The sequence below is a fragment of the Chaetodon trifascialis genome, chromosome 3 (assembly GCF_039877785.1).
Source record: "Chaetodon trifascialis isolate fChaTrf1 chromosome 3, fChaTrf1.hap1, whole genome shotgun sequence".
Taxonomy (NCBI): Eukaryota; Metazoa; Chordata; class Actinopteri; order Chaetodontiformes; family Chaetodontidae; genus Chaetodon; species Chaetodon trifascialis.
In genome coordinates, this window is record NC_092058.1 from 2560818 (window position 1) to 2583376 (window position 22559).

The window sequence follows — 22559 nt, forward strand, 5'->3', positions numbered from 1 at the left end:
TCAGGGTAAGTGCTTGGGTTAAGCAAGTAGTGGTTACGGCGAGGGTTAGAGTGAGTCTCCAGGAAATTAATATAAATCTACGTGATGTCCCCAGAAGTGACTGAAGTAAGTGTGTTTGTGTCCATGTATTCCTTACATTGTTGGACAAACATCTATTCGCACTGTCACATTGTGGGGACCCAGTTTCCTTATGGGGACAAATGAGACTGATTTAGGACCTGTCTCTGTTCAACAGGCACATAATGAAGTGGCCGTTCCATATGCTGACAATCAGACGTGCTTGAATGCTTGTATCCCAGTGACTGGTTCGCTCACAACATTGGAACCTGTGAAATGAGTATTTCCACACCCCTGCCATTCCCAGGCATAGAAAATTCCTGTTCTTCTCCTTCAAAGACAATAACAATAGTATCAGCACCAAATCAGCTGTTCTCTGGCTCTGTGCACTTTCTCCAGTGTGTGGACTGTATGGTGTTGGAGCCATTACACAGGAATCAGGGTTTTGTTCCACTTACACAACCTAATCCTTATTGCCCCCAGAACTGCCCTCTAGACTTAATGTCTCGCAGCAGTCCCTCGCACAACAAGTGGAAACCGAGTCTCACGCTCATTTAGATGTTGTGGGACAGGTTCAGGGAAGGCAAAGGTGGATCTGATTGACGAATGCATGAGATGACCCTGGACTGGGATGGCTGCCCTCTCTCACTGGCCATGGTCGAGTGCTGTCCTTAATGCATTTCCCCCAGTTCCTCTTATTCTACATGTGCATCCAGGAGGAAACTCTAAACAGAAACCAGGAAGTAAACAGAGCGTGAAGTAATGTTGGTGTTGGACAAAAGACTTTCAGTGGACCACTGTGTAGACTATATGTAAGGAGGTTCTTGTCAACGTTTATAGAAGAGTGATAGAAAGAATCCTAACTGGAAGCATCATATACTGGATGTGCACGGCTCAGAAGTGGAGGGTTCTGCAGTGGGTGACTAAATATGCCCAGATCACTGGTATCTACTGAGCACCAGTGATATTGGTGAGGTGCCGTCACACACAGTGCCGTCTGGCAAGAGATACAGAAGTATCTGCTACTCGACCATCGGACAGATTCTTTCCTCAAGCTGTAAGACTCCTCAATACCTCCTCCACACTGCGCCATAATAAAAATAGTTTATTTTTATTACTTATTAAACATTCATCTATTTATATGACTTTATGGCATTTCCTTACACAACCCTGCCTTGAGAAATCATAAATTAACCTTGTACCTTGATAACAGCGGTTCATTGTGATTGCATTTAATGTATTACAGTTGAAGATGCAGTTTAAGGCTGTGCAGAAGCATCAAACAGAAAATCGAACAGCAGTATGTTAACAACTACAATGAAATCTTCAGGAGTGGAAAAACAACTCGACCCCGGCAGTGTGTGCAGAGAGTGCATCAGGTTCAGGGTCCTGCGGCTTATTGTACTCGCTACAGGCCAACTCTCTTAAGTTCAGGTGCAAGCTGCAAAGGTTAGGGTGCAAAAGCATGCCTCTTTTTGTTTACGTTTCACACAGCGTCCCAACTTCTTTGGAATCAGGGTTGTACAAAGCAATACGGTTAAAGGCTTACAGGACCATGAGGAAGGCAGCGTCAAAGCCAGAGAGGCGGTTGAAAACAAATCCAGGAAAGAAGGCAGGAATCCAAAGTATCCAAGCAGAAGGTCAAATGGGCTGCAGACACACACTTCAGGATGAAGGGTTTGGGTTGCAGGTTTAGGATCATTTTACAAGGTACAGAAGCATGAACACAGTGACCAACAGCACCACATCCAAAGATTGAATCAGCCCTGAACTTTCATCAGCGAGTGAGAAAAGTAGCCTTCCTCTAAAGACACAGCAGAGAGCAGAGAAGGACTGATCTGAAGCAGTCTGTCCTGTAGTTAGTGCACGGTGACTGAAAAACAAACACAGAGCTGTAGCAGCTCTCAAACTGTACAGAAACAATTTGATGGGGATTAAGTATTGTGTTTAAGTAAAGAGCAGAAGGACAAAAACAAGGACATGGAACAAAGATCACCAGCTAGATTCAAACGAGGTGATAACACGGGACAGTGCAGGTCTTTGGCTTCTAGCCCACCTGGAGCAATACATCATGTTAGAATGATGAACCCACGGTTTATTACGGTTAACAGCTCAGCATTTACAAAAAGGGCTCTGATAAGATCCACCCATTGCGTGGCTCACCTAACACAGACCAGGAAATACACATTTTTCAGTGCTCAACAGAGAGAGTCGTAGACGGACAGACAGACGATGAAAGTTTTACCTTTGCTGAAAACTTAGGACTTCCATTGAGAGAGGACAAGTACAGGAGGGAAAACTGGAAACACTGCTGCAAACTTGCAGTGTGTTGTCTGCCTGCCTGCTTTGTTTTCTGCATTTTTCCAAACACAATGGCTTCCATATCAGAGGAGGATCTCTCATGTCCTGTCTGCCATGACATCTTCAGAGATCCTGTTGTCCTATCATGCAGCCACAGCTTCTGTGAAGACTGTCTGCAGACCTGGTGGGGAGAGAAACAAACACAGCAGTGTCCAGTTTGTAAGAGAAGATCATCGAAGAGTCAACCACTTCGTAACCTGGTATTAAAGAACCTGTGTGAGGGCTTCTCACCGAAGAGAGATCAGAGCTCTGCAGCAGGATCTGAGGCTCTCTGCAGTCTGCACTCTGAGAAACTCAAGCTCTTCTGTCTGGACCATCAGCAGCCAGTGTGTGTGGTCTGTCGAGACTCAAAAAAACACAACAACCACAAATTCAGACCCACCGATGAAGCTGCACAGGATCACAAAGAGGAGCTCAAGAACTCCCTGAAGCCCTTACAGGAGAAGCTGAAGCTCTTTGAACAAGTTAAAAGAAACTGTGATCAAACAGCAGAACACATTAAGGTCCAGGCCCGACACACAGAGAGGCAGATTAAGGAGCAGTTTAAGAAGCTTCACCAGTTTCTACAAGAGGAAGAGGAGGCCAGGATCAGCGCTCTGAGAAAGGAAGAAAAGCAAAAAAGTAAAGTGATGAAGAAGAAGATGGAGGATGTGAGCAGAGAGATAGCAGCTCTTTCAGACACAGTCAGAGCCACAGAGGAGGAGCTGAGAGCTGAAGACGTCTCATTCCTGCAGAGCTACAAGGCTGCAGTGGAAAGAGTCCAGCAGCGCCCCCTGCTGGATGATCCACAGCTGCCCTCAGGAGCTCTGATTGACGTGGCCAAACACCTGGGCAACCTGGTCCTCGAAATCTTTTACAAGATGAAGGAGATGGTCTCCTACACTCCTGTGATTCTGGATCCAAACTCTGCTCATCCAGAACTCATCCTGTCTGAAGATCTGACCAGTGTGAGACGAGGACAGAGACAGAAAGTTCCTGAAAACCCAGAGAGGTTTGATCACTGTCCCTCTGTGCTGGGCTCTGAGGGCTTTGACTCAGGGACTCACAGCTGGGATGTGGAGGTTGGAGACAGTACAATGTGGTCTGTGGGTGTGGCAGCAAAGTCTGTCCAGAGGAAAGGGAAAATAAAGTCTGGAGCATGGGTAATAGGACTCATTGATGGCAAATATAATGCCATCTCCCCATCAGCCCGACCAATTGCTCTCTCAGTGGAGACGAAGCTTCAGCAGATCAGAGTTCGCCTGGACTGGAAAGGAAGACAGCTGTCATTCTCTGAAGTTAATACTGAAGCACACATACACACCTTCACACACACTTGGACCAAGAAGCTCTTTCCATACATAAACAATGGAGATGAATTCCCAATAAAGATTATAACAGAGGTGGATGAAGATGATGAAGATGACGATGAGGACGACGATGAAGACAGCGATGAGGACGATGACAGCGATGAGGACGATGACAGCGATGAGGACGATGACAGCGATGAGGACGATGACAGTGATGAGGATGAGGATGATAATGATGACTCAACTTCATCCTCCTCGATAAAGTAATATATAAAAAAAAAAGTGTGTTATTCTAACAACACCTGAAAGGGAAATACGTGTAGCTAAATGTAATGTTATTGTGATCTATCTCGAAATGAATACTCAAGTAGACAATGAGTAAAATGGAGGGGAAGGGGTAAAACATTGGACAACTCTACTGATGATCTTGTCTGTGCAAGTCCCTCATTTTAAATTTTACTATGTCACACATTTCATCTTATTTTGTGTTCACAATCTTTTGTGAAGTTGGTGTTAGGGCTGGGCGATAAGACGATAAAGATATGTCTCGCGATAGACACGTAATCAAGATCAATAAAAAATGCGTTCAATAAAACATTTGATAATTTTTTTCCTTCGTCGGAAGAAACCTGAAGTTGCAAAGCGAGGTTGGTTGCATGAGCAAAGGCACTCGTTCTCAGGTAACTGAGCAACGTAGGGAGTAATCGCTGATCAGTGGGAGTGACACGCTAACACGCCAATCATGTAACAGTATCAAGTTTGGTTGCGTCATCTCGAGTGAGATGAAAAACAGAAAGTGAGCGCTGCAGCGAGCGAAGAAATTGTCGATAGAACAGGGAAAGACAGCTCGCCAGTATGGCAGTTTTTTGGATTTTATAAGTCGGACCATAGTCAGACCAATGTGGTCTTTAACTTATGCAAGACTGTTGGCCCCAACCAAGACCGGTAAAACCACAAACTTGTTAAACCACCTTGGCCGCACTCACTCTTTGGAGCGCAGCCGTATTCTGCTTCAGTGCCTGATGACAAATCATCTAAAAGGCACAAAGACATAACGGAGGCAGCGGCATATCATATAGCTAAAGACATACTTCACTGAGCACTGTGGAGAAGCCAGGTTATAAAAACCTCTTACACATGCTTTTTTTTTTTTTTAACACGCTTGCAATAAAAATATAATTGAATACCTGGCCTTCAACATCTGGAACAAGATCAAGGAGATGGTCTCCGACACTCCTGTGATTCTGGATCCAAACTCTGCTCATCCAGAACTCATCCTGTCTGAAGATCTGACCAGTGTGCGACAAGAAGGACAGCAGCTTCCTGAAAACCCAGAGAGGTTTGATCACTATCTGCTTTGGGCTCTGAAGGCTTAAACTCAGGGACTCCCACCTCGGATTTTAAGGTTGGAGACAGTACAATGTGGTCTCTGGGTATGGCTGCAAAGTCTGCCAGGAGGAAAGGAGAAATACCCTGGACCATGGACAATATGATTCACTAATGGTAAATATGAAGCCTTCTTCCCATCATCCTGACCAATTGCTCTCTGAGTGAAGACGAAGCTTCAGCAGATCAGAGTTCGTCTGGACTGGAAAAGAAGACAGCTGTCATTCTGTGAACTTAATACTGAAGCACAAATACACTCATACAACACATGAAATACACATACAAAACATGAAATGCTGCAGTATACAGTCATCCACCAACGTTTCACTGTGCTAGATACCGGTAGATTAATTATGCGTGATTAGCTGATGTTTAACTGTCATTCAGTTTGCATAAAATTAGCTCATTTTAGCCTTAACAAGCTTCTATTTTGTAATATATTACTTGTTTGCCTCTGCTGAGAGCTTCTCTTTACATGGACATTTGTCTTTCAGGTATATAATTTATGATTTCTGATGCTGAATGATTGACACATGACGTGACAGTGACAGATGATGACAGCTAGTACTCCATTGACCAAAAATGGCTGCAGCATCCCAAAATGCTCTGTGATTCCCATTCCCCTCTTATTAGCTTGTCAGACAAAATCATATTTAATTGGATACATTAATGTAACTGTCCCTGAGTTTGAGATGAGTTATCAAAAATATTTTAATGTTTAACAGCAGGAAAAAGGAAAGGGATTGTTATAAGAAGCGTCTGACACATATTTACAATCTCCAAGAGATAAATGAATAATTAAGACAGGAACACGGTATTATAACTCTAGTAAGCAAGTACACATGTGCAATATGTTGTTTGGTTGTTGCAGTCTGTTCTCACTTAGGACTAATTAGGATCTTCCATGTCATGTCCACAGCTGACAATAGTCAACGAGAGACCCACTGAAAGGAAGTACCTTGTTCTCTTCTTTTGTATAAAGATTGGCCCGACTGCGAGTGATGACTAGTGTTTTGCATAGCCAATGAAAATCCAAAAAAGAGAAGATGCTGCTACGGTGGATAGCTTTACAGCCAAACCAAGGAATTCAGATCAAATAGGGATATTACACAGGGTCTGAAGAGGGTTAGATTTCACTAGGAATGATTACAGATCTTTATGGATAATACATTACACATTGAACAAAGTGTCTGGTTTGAGAATGAAAATGGTTTAAGATTGAACAGGTTGAAAGGACTTTATCTGAATGACGAGGTTTTACGCTTGAGTAAATAAAATCCTTAATGTTTCCTCCTCCCTTAGGATAAAAATAAAAAGTATGTGTGTGTGCAACAGACACAACAGTGTGTATTTCATCTGCGTCATCACCCAGAGTTCATCCCTGGTCCTGCATCATGGTGATGTCACCAGGAGGTCATTATCAGCACAAAGCTGAGTGTTTTTTATAGGGACACACAGGGATAAACACACACACACACACACACACACACACACACACACACACACACACACACACACACACACACACACACACACACACACACACACACACACACACACACACACACACAGGCAGGTGGGTAATGTCATTGTGCTATCTTTGGCTTTACATTAGAATGATAAATCACTTCCAGGGAGGGAGGGAGAGAGGGAGAGAGAGAGAGAGAGAGAGAGAGAGAGAGAGAGAGAGAGAGAGAGAGAGAGAGAGAGAGAGAGGTGTGTGTGTGTGTGTGTGTGTGTGTGTGTGTGTGTGTGATCTCATAGATGAGTTTGATCAGACAGACATCATTCAGGACATTAGAAGCAGTGTGTGATGTTTCAGTATTAAAGTCCAGACGTTCAGACAGCCTTGTGTCTGGACGGTGCTGAATGATGACCTTTACGTTACGGTTGTTTGCTGGGTTAACCCGCTCGCAAAGGTCCGGTGAAACGCCACTAAAGACGTGGACAGTCATGAAGCAAGACGGAGAGGTCATTGCAATGGCAGTGAAAACATATCAGGTAAACAACACCTGTCCTTCTATAGGAATCAATGAATGAAGTAGCCAGATAAAATGACCAGTATGTTGTTTACATGTTCTTCACTATGGATTTTAGTGAAATATCTTGCCTGATATGGAATTTTGGGATGATGTCATCCCCAAGAGCTAAATTCAATTTTGTGAGAAGTGGAGAAAGAGTTCACAGCTTTTGACTGTAAAACATTACATGTGATGATGCATGGACCCTAAACTGTCTGCAACGTCACCTTTCAGCACTCAAACCAGGGCTTGTTTTCATCCCATGCAGTGGCTAAAGTTTCCTCCCTCAGATGCACCAAACTAGAAAAATATCCAGGTGTAACCGTTTGGGTTCATCCACCCCGGGGTCATCTGGAATTACACTGCTTAATTCTCCAAGATGAAAATGTTTCAACATGAGCAAAAAAACAACTTAAACAGGCACATACCTTCTTAAAATGGCATTAAATGGCCAACCACAGGCTGTTTGTTTTGGATGGTGTGTGCATGTACATTAAACAGCAGTACAAGGTGGAAGCATTCAGTTGGCTCAGTAACACACACGAAGCAGCAGATAAGTCTCTTATGGTGTTGTACCCTTTGGACACTTCAGACCTTGGAAATAATGTGAGTTACGCATTGTTTGGTGAAACTGAAACCGTGTGGAAAAGAAGAACTGATGTTCTTGTAAAGTCACATCATGTGAGTTTCTGACATCAGTACCTCCACTGGCTGAGGCTTCCTGAACAACTCCTTAAAACATGTTGGAGATTAACACAATAATCCACACACTTTCTGTTCTTATAATGTCTGACTCGCACACTCACTGCAGCATTTCCTCTATAAAACATAAAACTTTGTGCCTGAGAGCCGTTATGGCTCCAGATCACATAACAGCAGGAACAAACTGGGTATAGGTGAGTCACATGAAAGGTTAAATGATAATATGAAGATCAAACACTGTGTGCTCAACCCACCTGTTATCTAAAACTAAACAGCAGCAGGATAAAGGAGGCAGAAGGCCACAGCCTCCAAGACTCCCAGAGATAACAGACGGATGACGGTGGAAAAAAGAGCGTCTGTCTGCCCGAGCGCACGCTGTCAGAAACGTTTTAAATATATGAGTTCACCCTTTCCCTCAATTTTCAAAAGCATTTTCAACATTTCAAAACATCCAGCTAATGTCAGCCATAGCCGTCCATGTTTTCTGAGCTGTACTGTGTATTGCAGTATTTTATGGTTATACTGCTGTGAGGACAGGTGAGCGTGCTGATAACAGGTGGGAGTCTGCAAGCTGGACAAATGTGACAAAATGTTATCATGTCACTCCTTTACTCTCCGGATCAATCTGTGTTGACACAGAGTATGACTTATTTCCTTCAGTATGTCCTTTGAAATGGCTCAAAAACAGATATTAATTAAACCGGCCTCTCAGCGATGCGTGTTCAGGATGTACAGTAACAGAAGGCAAAACAAACATGCTGTGGGCTAAAAACACAACCTGCCACATATAGGTCAATTATATTATTGCATGTCTAGGTCAACTGACTGAGAATAAAGCCAGCCGCACACACTCCAAACATTTGCCTCCATCAGAGAAGTTCAGGTGTCTTTTATGGGAGCTGAAGAGCCTCTGACTCTGAGCTCTTTGATCAGGTTCATATTTTTCATTTCCCTCCTGTCACTTAAAAAAAAAAATCACCAGCGGGCAATTATTAACACAGTGCGCTTTAAAATAATGTATATTATTGAGCACCCACAGAAAATGTTTTTAGATTTTGTCCATAGGAAGTTTTTCTTCTGCCTTTTTAGCAACATTATCTCTGCTCTCTCCAATACTTTGTCATAATTGTTTTGACTGACACACGTCTGACTCTATCACGCTCATTTCCTCATCTTATCTCTGATCTTCAGGACTTTCTGGCTCCGCTAACAAACAAAGATGTTGATAAGTGGTGAGTCTAAACTTACTCACTTCATACTTCTACAACATTATATATATAAAAAACTAAAAATACAAGCCAGTGTGGAAGACCAAACCACAGCCTCCCAAATCTTTTGGCTTGTGACCTTTTTTTTGTACTGCCTGATAGTTGAATCTGAGGCCCAACGAGACACACACACACACACACACACACACACACACACACACACACACACACACACACACACACACACACACACACACACACACACACACACACACACACACACACACACACTTCCCGCCAAACCTGCCCCCTGGGTTGGCAGTGCCCAGAGAGAGCGTACCGATCCTTTCAGTTGGCCCTTGCCATGGAAACGGTTTGTCTGATGTCGCTGTGGCGCCACGTGGCGGATGGCGCTCTGCAAACACACTCTGACACACACACACACACACACACACACACACACACACACACACACACACACACTGCTGATCCTGAGCCTGTTGTGCACACACTCAGTTTGTGTTTTTATGTGTGAACGTGTTTTGTGCCTCTGTGCTTGCATACACATGATCTCCTCAGTCACGTCCCTTCAGTCGAGCGTGATGTGGTTGTTTGTTATAAACACACCATGTGATGCTGCGCAGTAACACACCGGACAAAGCCGTGACAGCACTCATTTGGAAATGCGTCCACCCTCACCCCCTCGCTTACACAAAGCAAAACTAATGACGTCATGCAGGTGCGCAGGTGATAGTCACTAACACCTACCTCTACAACACAGTGATGCACACACACCCCACACAGACACACATGGATAAAATGACCAGCATATAATGGAAAAACATTGCTCCTCCACCCACAGGTCAAATATCTGGCCTAACTGATCATGTCCTCCTGTTATCTCTAGAAAATGTAATTTCTACTACGGGGATAAATAAAGTAGTCCTTCTTATTAATGTCTTTAAAGCCTTAACAGAAGGACACAGACATTATTGAATGAAAAGCAGAAAAACAAATGGACAGAAACCAAAGACCAGCAGAATAAAGACAGAGAGGATGAACATGAGGATTACAGTGTCCTCGGATATGTTTCGGTGTGTGTTTCAAGTCTGGATAAGTGTGGGAACGGCTGAATCTGTTCTCACCACTAGAGGGTCTCGGTGGGCCAGTTAACAGTGAACTTGCCTCAAACGGTCTCCTTTTCCACTCGGTCTCTTTGCTTGTATTTCTCTCTCTCGCGTTCACTCTGATCCGTTGAGGGAAAACAAAACCTCTGATCCATCCAGTAAACAGACGTCATTCTGTTCCAGACTTTGTGCCAAGTTTCACCTCGCTCTGTTTGCTTTCTCTAATCTCATGCTGATATTCCCTTTCTTTCACTCCTACAGAGTGACTACATGTCTGCGCATCCTTTCCAGCTGCAGATTTGATTTGAAGCCAGAAAAAATAACAGCTGCCTTTTTTTTTAAATCAAATTTTGGTTGAATCAAACCAGAACACTACTTACTGTTACTTAATCAGGTCCCAACTCAAAATTTCCACGATTACTCAAGCAGTAAGATAAGACTGCAGATTAACAGAGCTCCTGTGAGGTCTGGTAAGCTCAGGTCAGGTATGTGGTGTAATGAGCAAAGGCTGGAAGAAGATAAAATCCTGTGAGTCATTCACATTCTTGAATAATACTCCTGACCCCTGAAACTCAAGAAAATTAGAACTATTGATGAATTAGATTATAAAAAAAAAATCACCATCTCCAAGGTCAAGGTATTTATAAATGTGCAGTCTGTTACCAAGTAATGGTAACACAGAAGACAACTTACCTAACCTACTTTGAAAATAAACTGCCCACATCATGCAGCTGACACACGGTCTGTCATATTTCACAGTTATGGTCATTTACACCACTTTTTCATGGCAACTTGGAACATATTTGGAATGGAAAATGTAGGCAGATAATCTAAGTGGGTGTGAAGTTGTTTTGGTGATACTGGTGTGAAACAAAAGTCGGATTTGAAGATGCTAAACACACTATTAAATGCAATGGCTAAAGTGCTAATTCTGATTTGTGCAATACCCTTCAGCTGTGTTAAATGTTATGAACTTTGATCCAAGTCAGAATTTTACTTTGCTCAGTACATATTTGCAGACATTTGATCAGCTGTAGGCTACTTTGTGTGTAATTAGCAATGTTAGCATGCTAACATAGTGAACATAGTGAAATGATACCCGGTAATGTAGTGCAGATGCAGGACTGCAGTGCACACCCGCCTTACCTGCTCAGGCGTCAATGTTTCTTTGAACCATCAACAACCTTTACCGCAACAAAAATATAGACCATAAACAAGCTTATTCTCTACTAAGGACAGTAACTGTGGACTACGTAAATAACATGCTCAACACAACACACTCACACAGCCTTATGAGGGGCCAGAGACGTGTGAACGCAGCCTATGTGCACCTATTTTACTTTTCTCTGAATTGCAGCCACTGTGACCACAAGTGGTAATTTGGAAATGATGGTAAAGTCCAAAACAGCGAGCTGACTCAGTCATGTCAGTTTGATAACGTTATCTGACATTAGCCACACTTACCGACTGATCAAACCAGACCAAGTAAGGCTGGAGCTGCAAAGCCACTGTGCACTGAGCTGAACAAGGATGTGTTTTACTGCTTATGAAGTTAACTCTATTTTGAGAATGCATTTCCTCAAAAGTCACATGGTCTCTATTTAATTCACAATATAACGTTGTTTACGTGGTATGGTCTAATTGTGGACTATTCCAACTCTACAGTAATGAAACTGTTTTAACATCAGTTACTTTAGTGTCAGAACAACACATCTGACAAGCGCTGTCCCTGAGATGTAGACAAACATATACGTCCATGGTAACATGGCATGTGTGAAATGTACTGTGTTGTGTTGAATAAAAAATGTATTTTAGAGTGTTATCCTGTTCCTGAGACTGAAACTGTCTCTGTCCCTGCTGCTGGTCTCAGTCTCTCGGCCACGAGCCGGTGGCCTGTTTACAGAGCAGGTCGTGTTCGGGATGCGTCTCCGGGGCAACCACCCTGCTGAACTTTTGTTCCCGCGTGCTGCCTCGATGACTGCGGCGGCAGTAGTAGTCACGAGGAGAAGCAAAGCCCGCCAAACTTCAGCAACCAATCAGGAGCTGAGGAGGGAGGGGCTGAGCGAGCAGCAGGGAAACACAGCAGCTGGGAGAGAGAGACTGTGTGTGTGTGTTTGTGCGTGGGTGGTCACACACTGCAAAAAATAACACACAACAATTTTTTTTTATGATGTTTACACTTTGTGTCGGTGCATTTATACATATAGTTACTGGCCAAATAATCACAAACGATTGGTGAGTTTTGCTTTTTTCTTTTGGCAGAAATTATTTTTCTAAATTGCACTATTTATTGTAATTTGAGTTTTTCCGTTTCATTTTTTTGAAAAACAAACTGCTCTTAGATGTTTTTTTGCCTTCTTTCTTTTTTCAGTAATAAATAAATAAATTGTTCTCAGAGAAGTCCTGCAGCATGTACAGTACGGCTGACACGCCAAATAATGGAATTTAATTCTGAAAAAACAACAAATGCCGAGTTAAGACCTAACATGTTATCGCTCTGCCCATCAGCTCACATCACCGGCTTCTACAAGATCTTCAGTTATCAGTTATTTATTTTGTTTGAAGCATTTATTTTGTTTGTTTCAATTCCTACTACTCTGACTTCCATCTGAACTCTGAAAGGGACTCCAGTGCAGGCTGGAAGGGATCTAACCAGGACAAACAAACAGACACACAGAGGAACATAATCATGCCCACATACAGCTGTGTTTCCATTAACTTCAGAGGACATCACATTACTTATAATCATATACTTATAATAGACTTATAATCATTTTCTGGAGACTCCAAGCTGCAAGCTGTGCTCAGTTTATGAAAAATATTTTTTGCAAACAACAGCAACAACAATAAAACAAATATGAATAACTATTCACTTTTTTTCATTAATTTCTAATTAATCTGTTGGGCCAAATCAAACCTTAGAGATCCACATCCAAACACACACACACTGACAGGTCAAAAACTACAGTCCGCGTAGTCACTTTTTACAGTGTGCATGTGAGCGTCTGTCTTTTCCCGCCACTGAGAAGTTTCTGGAGTCGAGCCAAAAATACTGAGAAACAGAAAGAAGGAGACAGAAAGTCTTTCATTCACAAATGTGAACATGCTTCTGGTATTCACTCAACTGCCTCCGTGCATGTGTGTGTGTGTTCATTTTGCCTTTAAAAAAATGCTTATTTAATTTCTACTGGAATTAAAACTGCTGGTGGAGATGAGTGTGTGTGTGTGTGTGTGTGTGTGTGCGCGTGCAGAGGACAGACACAGAGAGTAAAGGTGTTACTGCAGCAGGATATATTAACAGAAGTTCTATTACGAATACCAACCTGCACACACACACACACACACACACACACACACACACACACACACACACACACACACACACACACACACACACACACACACACACACACACACACACACACAGTCAGTTCAGGTCAGGATAATGTAAGGACCACTCTGCAGACACACTGAAGTCATACACACTGCCTTAACAACAACAACAACAACAACAACAACAACAACAACAACAACAACAACAACATCTGGATGCTGAGGGAAAGCGAGTGATTGAATCTCTTGGACAAAAAGAGACATTCCAGAGGTCACAAACAGAGAAAAATGTCACCTTGTGTGTGATAATCAATGAAAATACAGACATTGTTTTGTCAGGCAGAACGTCCATTATGTTTTCAGGTTGTCCCTCCATCCCCTTCTCATGGATGTGATACCTCATCTCACCACATCTCGAGGGAATTTCTTCAAATTTGCCACAAACATCCACTTGGACCCAAAGATGAACTGATTTTGGAAGATTACACCTGGAGGGAATTTCATTTTATCTGGCACCAACGTCCTCTTGGCCATAAAAGTGAACTGATAAGATTTGGGGATCAAAGGTCTCTGAGACCTCACAGATTGTCTTCTTATGGCTTTTGGCCATCAAGATGCTAAATATGACACAAACGTCACATAGGATAGGATCCAAAAAGTCAGCTTAACTGTGACATCAATATTCTTTAAAGACACTTTCGTGACCATTATTCAACACCACATCTCACTAACAGAAGGGCAGATTGTGACCATAGTTCACATTTGGTCTGATACTGAATTAGGCACACTAATCTCGGGTGTCCACCTTCAAACTGTGGTGATTGTAAGGATTTTCTGTGCTGCTGACTCGAAAATGTGTGCGATACATTCACGTTTTACAATTTGTAGCTCCTTTACAACAACATCCATATTTAAAATGTTGTAGTTCACCACAAGCTCATCGTTGCACCATGTGATGAAGACAACGTGTTTCCTACTGGAAACTATTCATTGGTATCAAAAATACAGTGACAACTTCATCCAATTTCATCAAACATTTCGCTTAACACATTTAATGGAATTCCTTCAAAGTTGTCCATAGGTTTATTACTTGAGTCTGGACAGACATGGATATAAACTGTAACTTGACTGGTTGCAGAGGTATAAAACTGCGAGGCTGTAATTAAGGTTATTTCTATCCTTATTATTATTTTATACACTTCTGATTACTTGTTTTTACTTTTTATTTTACTTTCTCTTTTTGTTCTTATTTATGTCCTTTTATTGCTTAAAACCTGAACTTCCCCTCTGGGAATACTTTTATTGTGTGTGTGTGTGTGTGTGTGTGTGTGTGTGTGTGTGTGTGTGTGTGTGTGTGTGTGTGTGTGTGTGTGTGTGTGTGTGTGTGACCTTGTAAAGTTACACCAACTCAGACATGTTTTCAGCAGTACCCTGACACATGTTGCTCAGCTCACATGTTCATGTTCACACACTGTCGCTCACTTTCACACACACACACACACACACACACACACACACACACACACAGGGCTGTGGGGGTGTTGATTGTTGACAGAGAGGCATGCTGGGTACTTTTTCTTCCAATACTGTTGCCTCTTTTATAATTCTAATTTAAATTTTCCACTCTTATTATGCATTGTTTTTCTATTTCAGTTTTTTTCTAATGAGCCTGGTTAACATCAGAATTGTTTTCTTTGTTTTGTGTAACACTAGTAGACCAACGGAGAGGGTTAAATTTGACCAGCAGCGTTTCTAAGAAAACTCTGTCTGACATGTGAAGTCCAAGTCACACGTCAGCCACAAGTAGGCTGGAATCTGAAACCTCCCCATGCACACACACACGAACACACACACACACACACACACACATGAACACACACACACACACACACACGAACACACACACGCACGCACAGACGCACGCACACACACACACACACACACACACACACACACACACACACACACACACACACACACACACACACACACACACACGCGCGCACCTGCACACACCCTGGGGCAGACCTGTAAGGTTTAACTGATGTTGTGGTGTCAAACACTCTGCTGAGCTGCTTACATAAACCTGAATGAATTTTGAGTTTGTGTGTGTGTGTGTGTGTGTGTGTGTGTGTGTGTGTGTGTGTGTGTGTGTGTGTGTGTGTTTGTGTGTGAGAGTGAGTGTAGTGTACCTGTTACACACACTCCCAGGTGACCTACTCTGAGTAACCTGAGGTGTACTTACTCTGTGACATGTGACTCTTTCCAGTCAAGTTTAACCATCTTGTTTTAAAGCCACCCTTTTGCTTATACTTACATAATGTTTAACTCAATTAACTCAACTACATTTTTTTTTCTGGGGGGGGGGGGGGGGCTTTTTAGCCTTTATCATAGAGACAGCTGAGGGTGCGATAGGAAAGGGGGCAGAGAGAGGGGGGACGACACGTAGCAAATGAGTCAAACCTGCGGCCCCTGCAGAGGACTGACAGCCTCAATGCACGGGGTGCACACCCTACTATAGCTATAGGGGCGCTCCCTGTTTAAGTCATCTAAGTCAAATTATTGTGAACACAACACAGAAACCCAAACATTGGTTTGTGAGTAAAAGTTGAGGTCCAAACTTTGCTTTTGATGCTAAGCAGGTGTGGTTAAGTTAATACAAAATGTATTTACTTCTGGTGTCTTTAGGTGTAATTAACCAAGTCAAGCATTTGTGGAGACGTTATTATTTCATTGTTTACTTAACAGAAAAATTCAAAGGAACAAAAGGGGCAGACCACATGTGAAGTAAGAGAAGAGGTTCATGTTTCTGCAGAAAACACAAAGAGGAAGCTCCAGCTCCTGTTTAAAGGTCATAATCACAGGGTCAAAGGTCAACTTCAGATATGAGACAAGAGAAGAGGTCAAAGGGTTGAGATTAAACACTGGAGTTACAAGAAGTTTAACTTTTGCCATATTGGGAGGGGAGAGGTCAAGTTCATGTTTAACAGGTTTCAAGCTGAGGAGAGACAGAGGAAAGAGTGCATTAGAAAGCCACTGCTGCTGCGAAACAGAATAAACCGAAGGAACAAAGTCTGACTGCTTCAAAGAGTCAACAACAGGAGGATGTTGCTGCATACATTTAAAGGCTCAGTTCACAAATATTGCAAAAAGAAGTTGTATGTAACCATGCAGCTGCTTCTGTTTTACTGTGGGAAATTTGGGGATCATAACATAAGCTTTAAATACTTTTCCCACTGGCCAAATAAAACAGATATCAATGTAATTTTGTTTGTGGTTAAAAAACAAACTCTCTGAAAAACAATAACAATGTCTCAGCTACTCACTTTCTACCAAAGAAACAGATCCTGTTAAAACTGACCTCCACTGTGTGGCATGTGCAGAGTTTTTTTGTTTTTGGATATTATATTACAGTAATACAAAAAACAAAAAGGGATACTCCACTCAAAATATGATTCTACCTCTTTCCATTCTTAACAATGTATGGGAATACATCTTAAGACAGAAAAAGTACAACGCAGCATGTCTATCAAGTATATTTACACACACCAGCAACACACACACACTGAAGTTGGTATCAGTCCATCCTTGAGCATCAGCATTGAATCAAATCCTGCTTTGTATTGGCCTTCAAAACATTCAGAAGTCAAATAATTAGTGCGCACACACTGTCAAAGTAAACAAAAATCCAGTTGTTGTTGTGGAGGTAGATGACGACTTTTGCTTTGGTACTTGCAGACAACACCAGAGAACCATGTTACCTTCCACATCTTCGTGTTACCAGACACTCTATGAGGATGTGCGTGGTCCGTTGCCCACCTCTAGTGTGAAACTCAATCTGACACAGCTAAAGTGAGGGGGACAAAATAAGGAAATGTGTAGTAGTAAATTTAATGTTTTAACTGAAATGCTGTCAAAATAATTCTAAGACTATATGCAGTCCATGATCAAAAACTTGATTTTAAACTACATTTAGACATAATCGATACAATACGATATGAAGAAATGGCTCCTTCAGGCTGAGCCGGGTGGGAGGAAACTGAGGGTTTGTTGAAAAAAAGCTACCAGCTAGCAGGTGAAGTTCACAGTAATCCAGTTAAAGCGTTCTGTGTTTCTGGAAGTGAAAACTTAGAGGGTCCCTGAACGCAGAATTGACAACCTAAACAACTTTCTGGAACCGACCCTGTTGACGTTTCTTGGTTAGTCTGAGGATGAGAACTACAGAGTGATCACCAAAACACTTCTGTGAGGTCAGAGGTCAGAGGTGTGGTAAGGGCAGCAGTGATGAACATAACTCAGCAGTGACACAGAGGAATGTCTTGTCACTCAATCTGCCTCTGGAGACACAAACACACACACGCACATACACATACACACAGAGCAGGATTTCTCAACAGGACAACACATTGCACACAAGTATGAACACATGTGTGTGTCTCTTTCTGTCTCTCACACACACACACAAAATTTCACAACATGAGCAACAGCAAATATTTGTACATTAACCACGCACATACTCATTTACATACAGGCATGCACACTCACACACAGGCTGATGCTGAATATAATAATACAATCATTACTATTGAATATTACATTTCAGTTTTATGTTACTTTCAGTTAAATTTGTATATATATATATATATATATATATATATATATATATATCGACCCCCGTTCTTCACTCATTCTTCGCCAGATTGTTGAAACAACACACCTGCCTGTCTAACCTGCCTGCTTGCTAACCAGCCTCCTCGTCTCTGGACCACTCCAGCCAGCCCTCACTCCCGCCCTTGCCTCACTCTGGTCCAGCCCACCGTCCTCCACCACCTCTCTTCAACTCCTACAAAACCTTGGACATTACCCCTTCTCCATCTTCTAACCCTGCAATAAATCCCATCTAATCAAACACTCAACGTCTGTGTTCTGCGTTTGGGTCCCACTCACTTCATTTAATCAACTCAGTGTGAAATTGTCCTCATATGTGAAGTCAAGGAGGAAGTCCATCATTTTTTGCCAGAAACACTTTAACACCTAGGCCTATTTGGGAACCAATATGATGAGAGATCAGGAGAGTAAATCCCATAAAAGCTCCTAAAATGTGCTGTTGTAATAGCAGCTACAGGTCAATACAAGCATTCCTTTAGGCTAGTCTGGTAGACTGTCCATTTCTTTTGCAGATTACATCCTGTGATTTTGTGAACGCAGGGCTGTATGCTTACTTTTTTAGGTGCTAGCAAGTTAAAAATGTTAGTGGCACAAAGAAAAATTTCGTAGCACATTAAGTTGGGCAGTTAGTTTATGTGTTTATTGCCTAAATTACTTTGATACTGATAAGAAATTCTAACAACGTTGAACAACAATTAAACTGATTCTTTAACCTTCATTTTTCCTCCACCTGAACACAACAGGATGAATTTAAACCTTTTTAAACATGAAAAATCAACAGTGTTACATTTTCAATGTGCATCAGTGAACTGCCTGTGCTGGCCGTCCATTCGCCTGCCGCCATACAATACTTAAAAAACACTGCCTTTTTGGTCTGCTCGTATACAAGCCAGGTGAAATCTTTTAACCACTGAGGGTTGAATTGATTCATTTTTGAATCTGAGGAGATAGGCCAGTCCGATGAAGAAGCGACGAGTGACGAAGATTCAGCGTCAGACTCCGTAAATGCTGCAGTAGTACTATTTTCCTCCAAACGGCATCTTTTATCCTTGTTGTCGTGACCTACCGAGGTAGAAACTACAGAAAAATACCTCTTCATTTTGCTTGAGTCTTCTTGTTATTCTTAGTTGTTGCGGTTGGTTTGTCACAAAAATGATACAACAGTTGCAGTTTCCTGGCACAGATCAGCGAGGGCGGGAACATTTCCCCGGAAATGTAGTTCTTTTGTATTCAGATTGGGAAGGACAGTACACACTTAGAACTACAACTCCCATGAAGGATTGTTCCACAACAACTGACGAATAGGACAAGAGACAGTAATATAGCCTAGTAGAAGAAAATGAGGGATTTTGGATTGACAGCTGAAGATTTCACCATATTTATTTCATAATTGTCAGCGTTCATCAGGGATAATCCAAAATTTATGCAGTGTAGATCTTAATACACACAATAGCAAAAACAAAACCATTCTCTTGAGGAAGATAAATTAAACTGTGGCTGCAGTATATTTATGGTTTTGGAATGGGCTCCATATTTAACAAAAAAAAAAGAGAAAAAAAGACAGAAAATCAGCTAAACTGGTTTCAGGATTTTTTTCCTATATAGGCCATCGCTGCCTGTGGTTTGGATTGCTTCCCTGGCATCACAGAGTGCCATGCGTGTTTCCAGCAGCTGAGCTATGGGTTCAAATCCCTGATCGTACCAGATAATTTGGGCTCTCGACCAACCAGCTGCACTGAGGTAACAGAGACTGCAGGCAGTGTTTAAAAACAAGACAGAAAGCACAGTTAAGAAAGCATTAATGGCAGTTGGTCTCTACGCAGACTCTCTGCTGCCAGCTTTGCATCTGTTTTGAAACTCATTTTCAGGTTGCGGTTGGGAAATCACTCTATGTAGTGAAGTTGGGTAACAGTTCGAGGTTTGGAGAGTATTCGGCATATTTCAGACCCTTGCATCACAAAACTTTTTTATGGTTCTTCCATCCCCAGCAGATGATCTCAGGATTTAGGAAAATACCCTGAAGGATGAAGTCTGAGCCTTTAATTTTTCCTCAAAATTTCTGCTGTTGGAATCATTATATAAGAACACCGGGTCCTGAAATCATTTAGGACGTAAAGAAACAAAACAACAATATAATAATAATACTAGAGTATTGATCGTGCATCTAATTGAGGTAATTTGCAGAATGACAATAACGCTATCTAGTTACATTATCTATTCTGGGTATATTTAGCACTTTTTGAGAATATATGCAGGAAAATTGACATTTGCTCTCATAGCAACAGTCAGTGTTGACTTTTTAAAATGTAGGAGACATGACCCAAACCTCAATCAACCAGACCTTAACCAAGGTTTAGCAGACTAAGCTATTTGCATAGGCAGTATAGAAACACAGAGAAATGGGAGTGCAGGGTGCTGAAGGGGTGCATTGGGACCACACACACACACACACACACACACACACACACACACACATGCAATAAAACATCAGCTTCAGAGATAGTACACGCTGTTAGAACATGATAGCATGTAAACACAACACGTCACACTGACCTTGGTCAGGTAACTCATGTACACGCACGGGCGCTTGCGTGCACACATGCACGCACCTGCACACGCATACACTGCACACACAGCAGTTCTCACAGTGCAGCTCCAGGGTGCTGACGTGGATCTGAAACACACCAGCTGACAGACTGACAGACTGACTGATGAAGCAACACACACGGGCGGTTTTCGTGATTTGGAGTCCCCAGGCAAAGACCGGTGATGCCCTCCCATTCTGCTTAATGCGGTCGTGGCTAGTAAACAATCTGGAGGCAGCTCTTCTCAGCTAACAAGGCCACAGAACTAAAGGACAGACCCAAGAACCCTAACTGTTCTAAATGAAGAACTTCAAATCTTCAAATGACCTTCAGACATGAACAGTCAGTCAGCTCAAGGAGCTCAGTGCCGGTGATTGATGCATGTACCATCCACTTACTCACCCACGGTCACTGTGCAGGTGTTGACCATTTCATCTCACTGTCTGTGTGTGTGTAGTGGTGTAGTCCAGTTTTCTTAAACTCGCACACACCCATCCATACACTTTAACCACCACACACACTAACACATACAGTACAGCCATTTACTCATAACTGAGGGCATACAGACAGAGTTTACAGCCTGTTTGTACACTTGACTATTGATTGTAAACAACAGCCTTCCTCTGTATAGCCTCAAGAGAATTCAATAAAAAACAAAACTCAGACCAAAAAAAAATGACCTATGGACACCGCGGCGGGTGTAACAAGCAACATTAGTCTGCATAAATTAAATAACTGCCATTTTAACAGCAGAAGAAAACATCACTAAAGCAGACGAAACAGAGATGTTTAAGCAATATAAACTCCACAGCAGCTGCAGCTGCAGCCTCAAACGCAACTTAAAGCAAAGAGAGCTGTAGTTTAAAACACAACGTCTGGCACGCACACACAAGGCTACCTTGCTAGGTAACGCAATGGACGTACTCACCTGCCTGAGCGTCATTCTGTGAGCCTTGTACACCGCCAAGTCCTCAACAACTTCTGCTTGACCAGTCCCCGTTCATATGATAGCCAGTCCACTGAGCCTCTTTGTCCCAGTATAACCAGTCCACCTGTCTCCGCTGCGCTCCTCAAAGTGTCCACCGTGAGCATTTAGCTAGCACCTAGCTTAGCGCGGGGGGCAACAACAGGCTCACGCAGCGGTGAAGCTAACGTTAGCTAGCGGAGCTTCTTTAACTTATGTACATGTTGCTCCTCCGTCATACAGTTTCTGGCTGATGTATTACAAAATTTCGTCAGTTTAGGCACAACTTCCATTAACTATTCAACTTCCTTCTTCATCTTTCGCTTCTCAAATCCACTTTGAAAATGCGTAGTATTAGTAACGTCTGCTGTTTGCTGGTAACGCGACTTTCTACGTCATCTGATTTGGCGCGAATGCAACATGTAAAGGTCGAAGGTCAAGCTGGAATAGTCCATTAAATCTGAAATGTGGGTGATAATAAATATTGCCAAATATTGAGATATTTAACTGGAAAGGTCCATATTTACACACAGACATTTGTTTTTATCTATGAACTACACATTAACATTTGTTTGAAGTGACAAGAAAGGAGAAATGTTTTATAAATTAAAAAGTAAACACAAATTCAACCCTTTAGAAGATGAGGCCCCAGGTAGATGCCTACCTGTGTCATATGATAATACAGCCTATGAGCACAGAGCATTGCAAGTCTAGTAGGTCTGAGCTGAGGGTGCTGCTGGAGTAATGGAGACATGTAGACATTAAAATCCTGAAAATGATGGTGGAGGTGTGGAGGAAGGCAGGGTTTCACATGTTTATTTCTGCTGCAAAGTTGGGCAATTTAATATATGGGTCTGT

At 42.2% G+C, this 22559-nt stretch overlaps 1 protein-coding gene across 1 annotated transcript; it reads left to right on the plus strand.

Annotated features, from left to right (window-relative positions):
* Window positions 1-1359: 1359 nt before the first annotated feature.
* Window positions 1360-3974, plus strand: LOC139351730 (nuclear factor 7, ovary-like). The gene is made up of 2 exons (XM_070993738.1): window positions 1360-1379; window positions 2429-3974. Exons 1-2 carry the CDS (start codon window positions 1360-1362, stop codon window positions 3972-3974), a joined length of 1566 nt encoding a protein of 521 aa, XP_070849839.1.
* Window positions 3975-22559: the final 18585 nt, after the last annotated feature.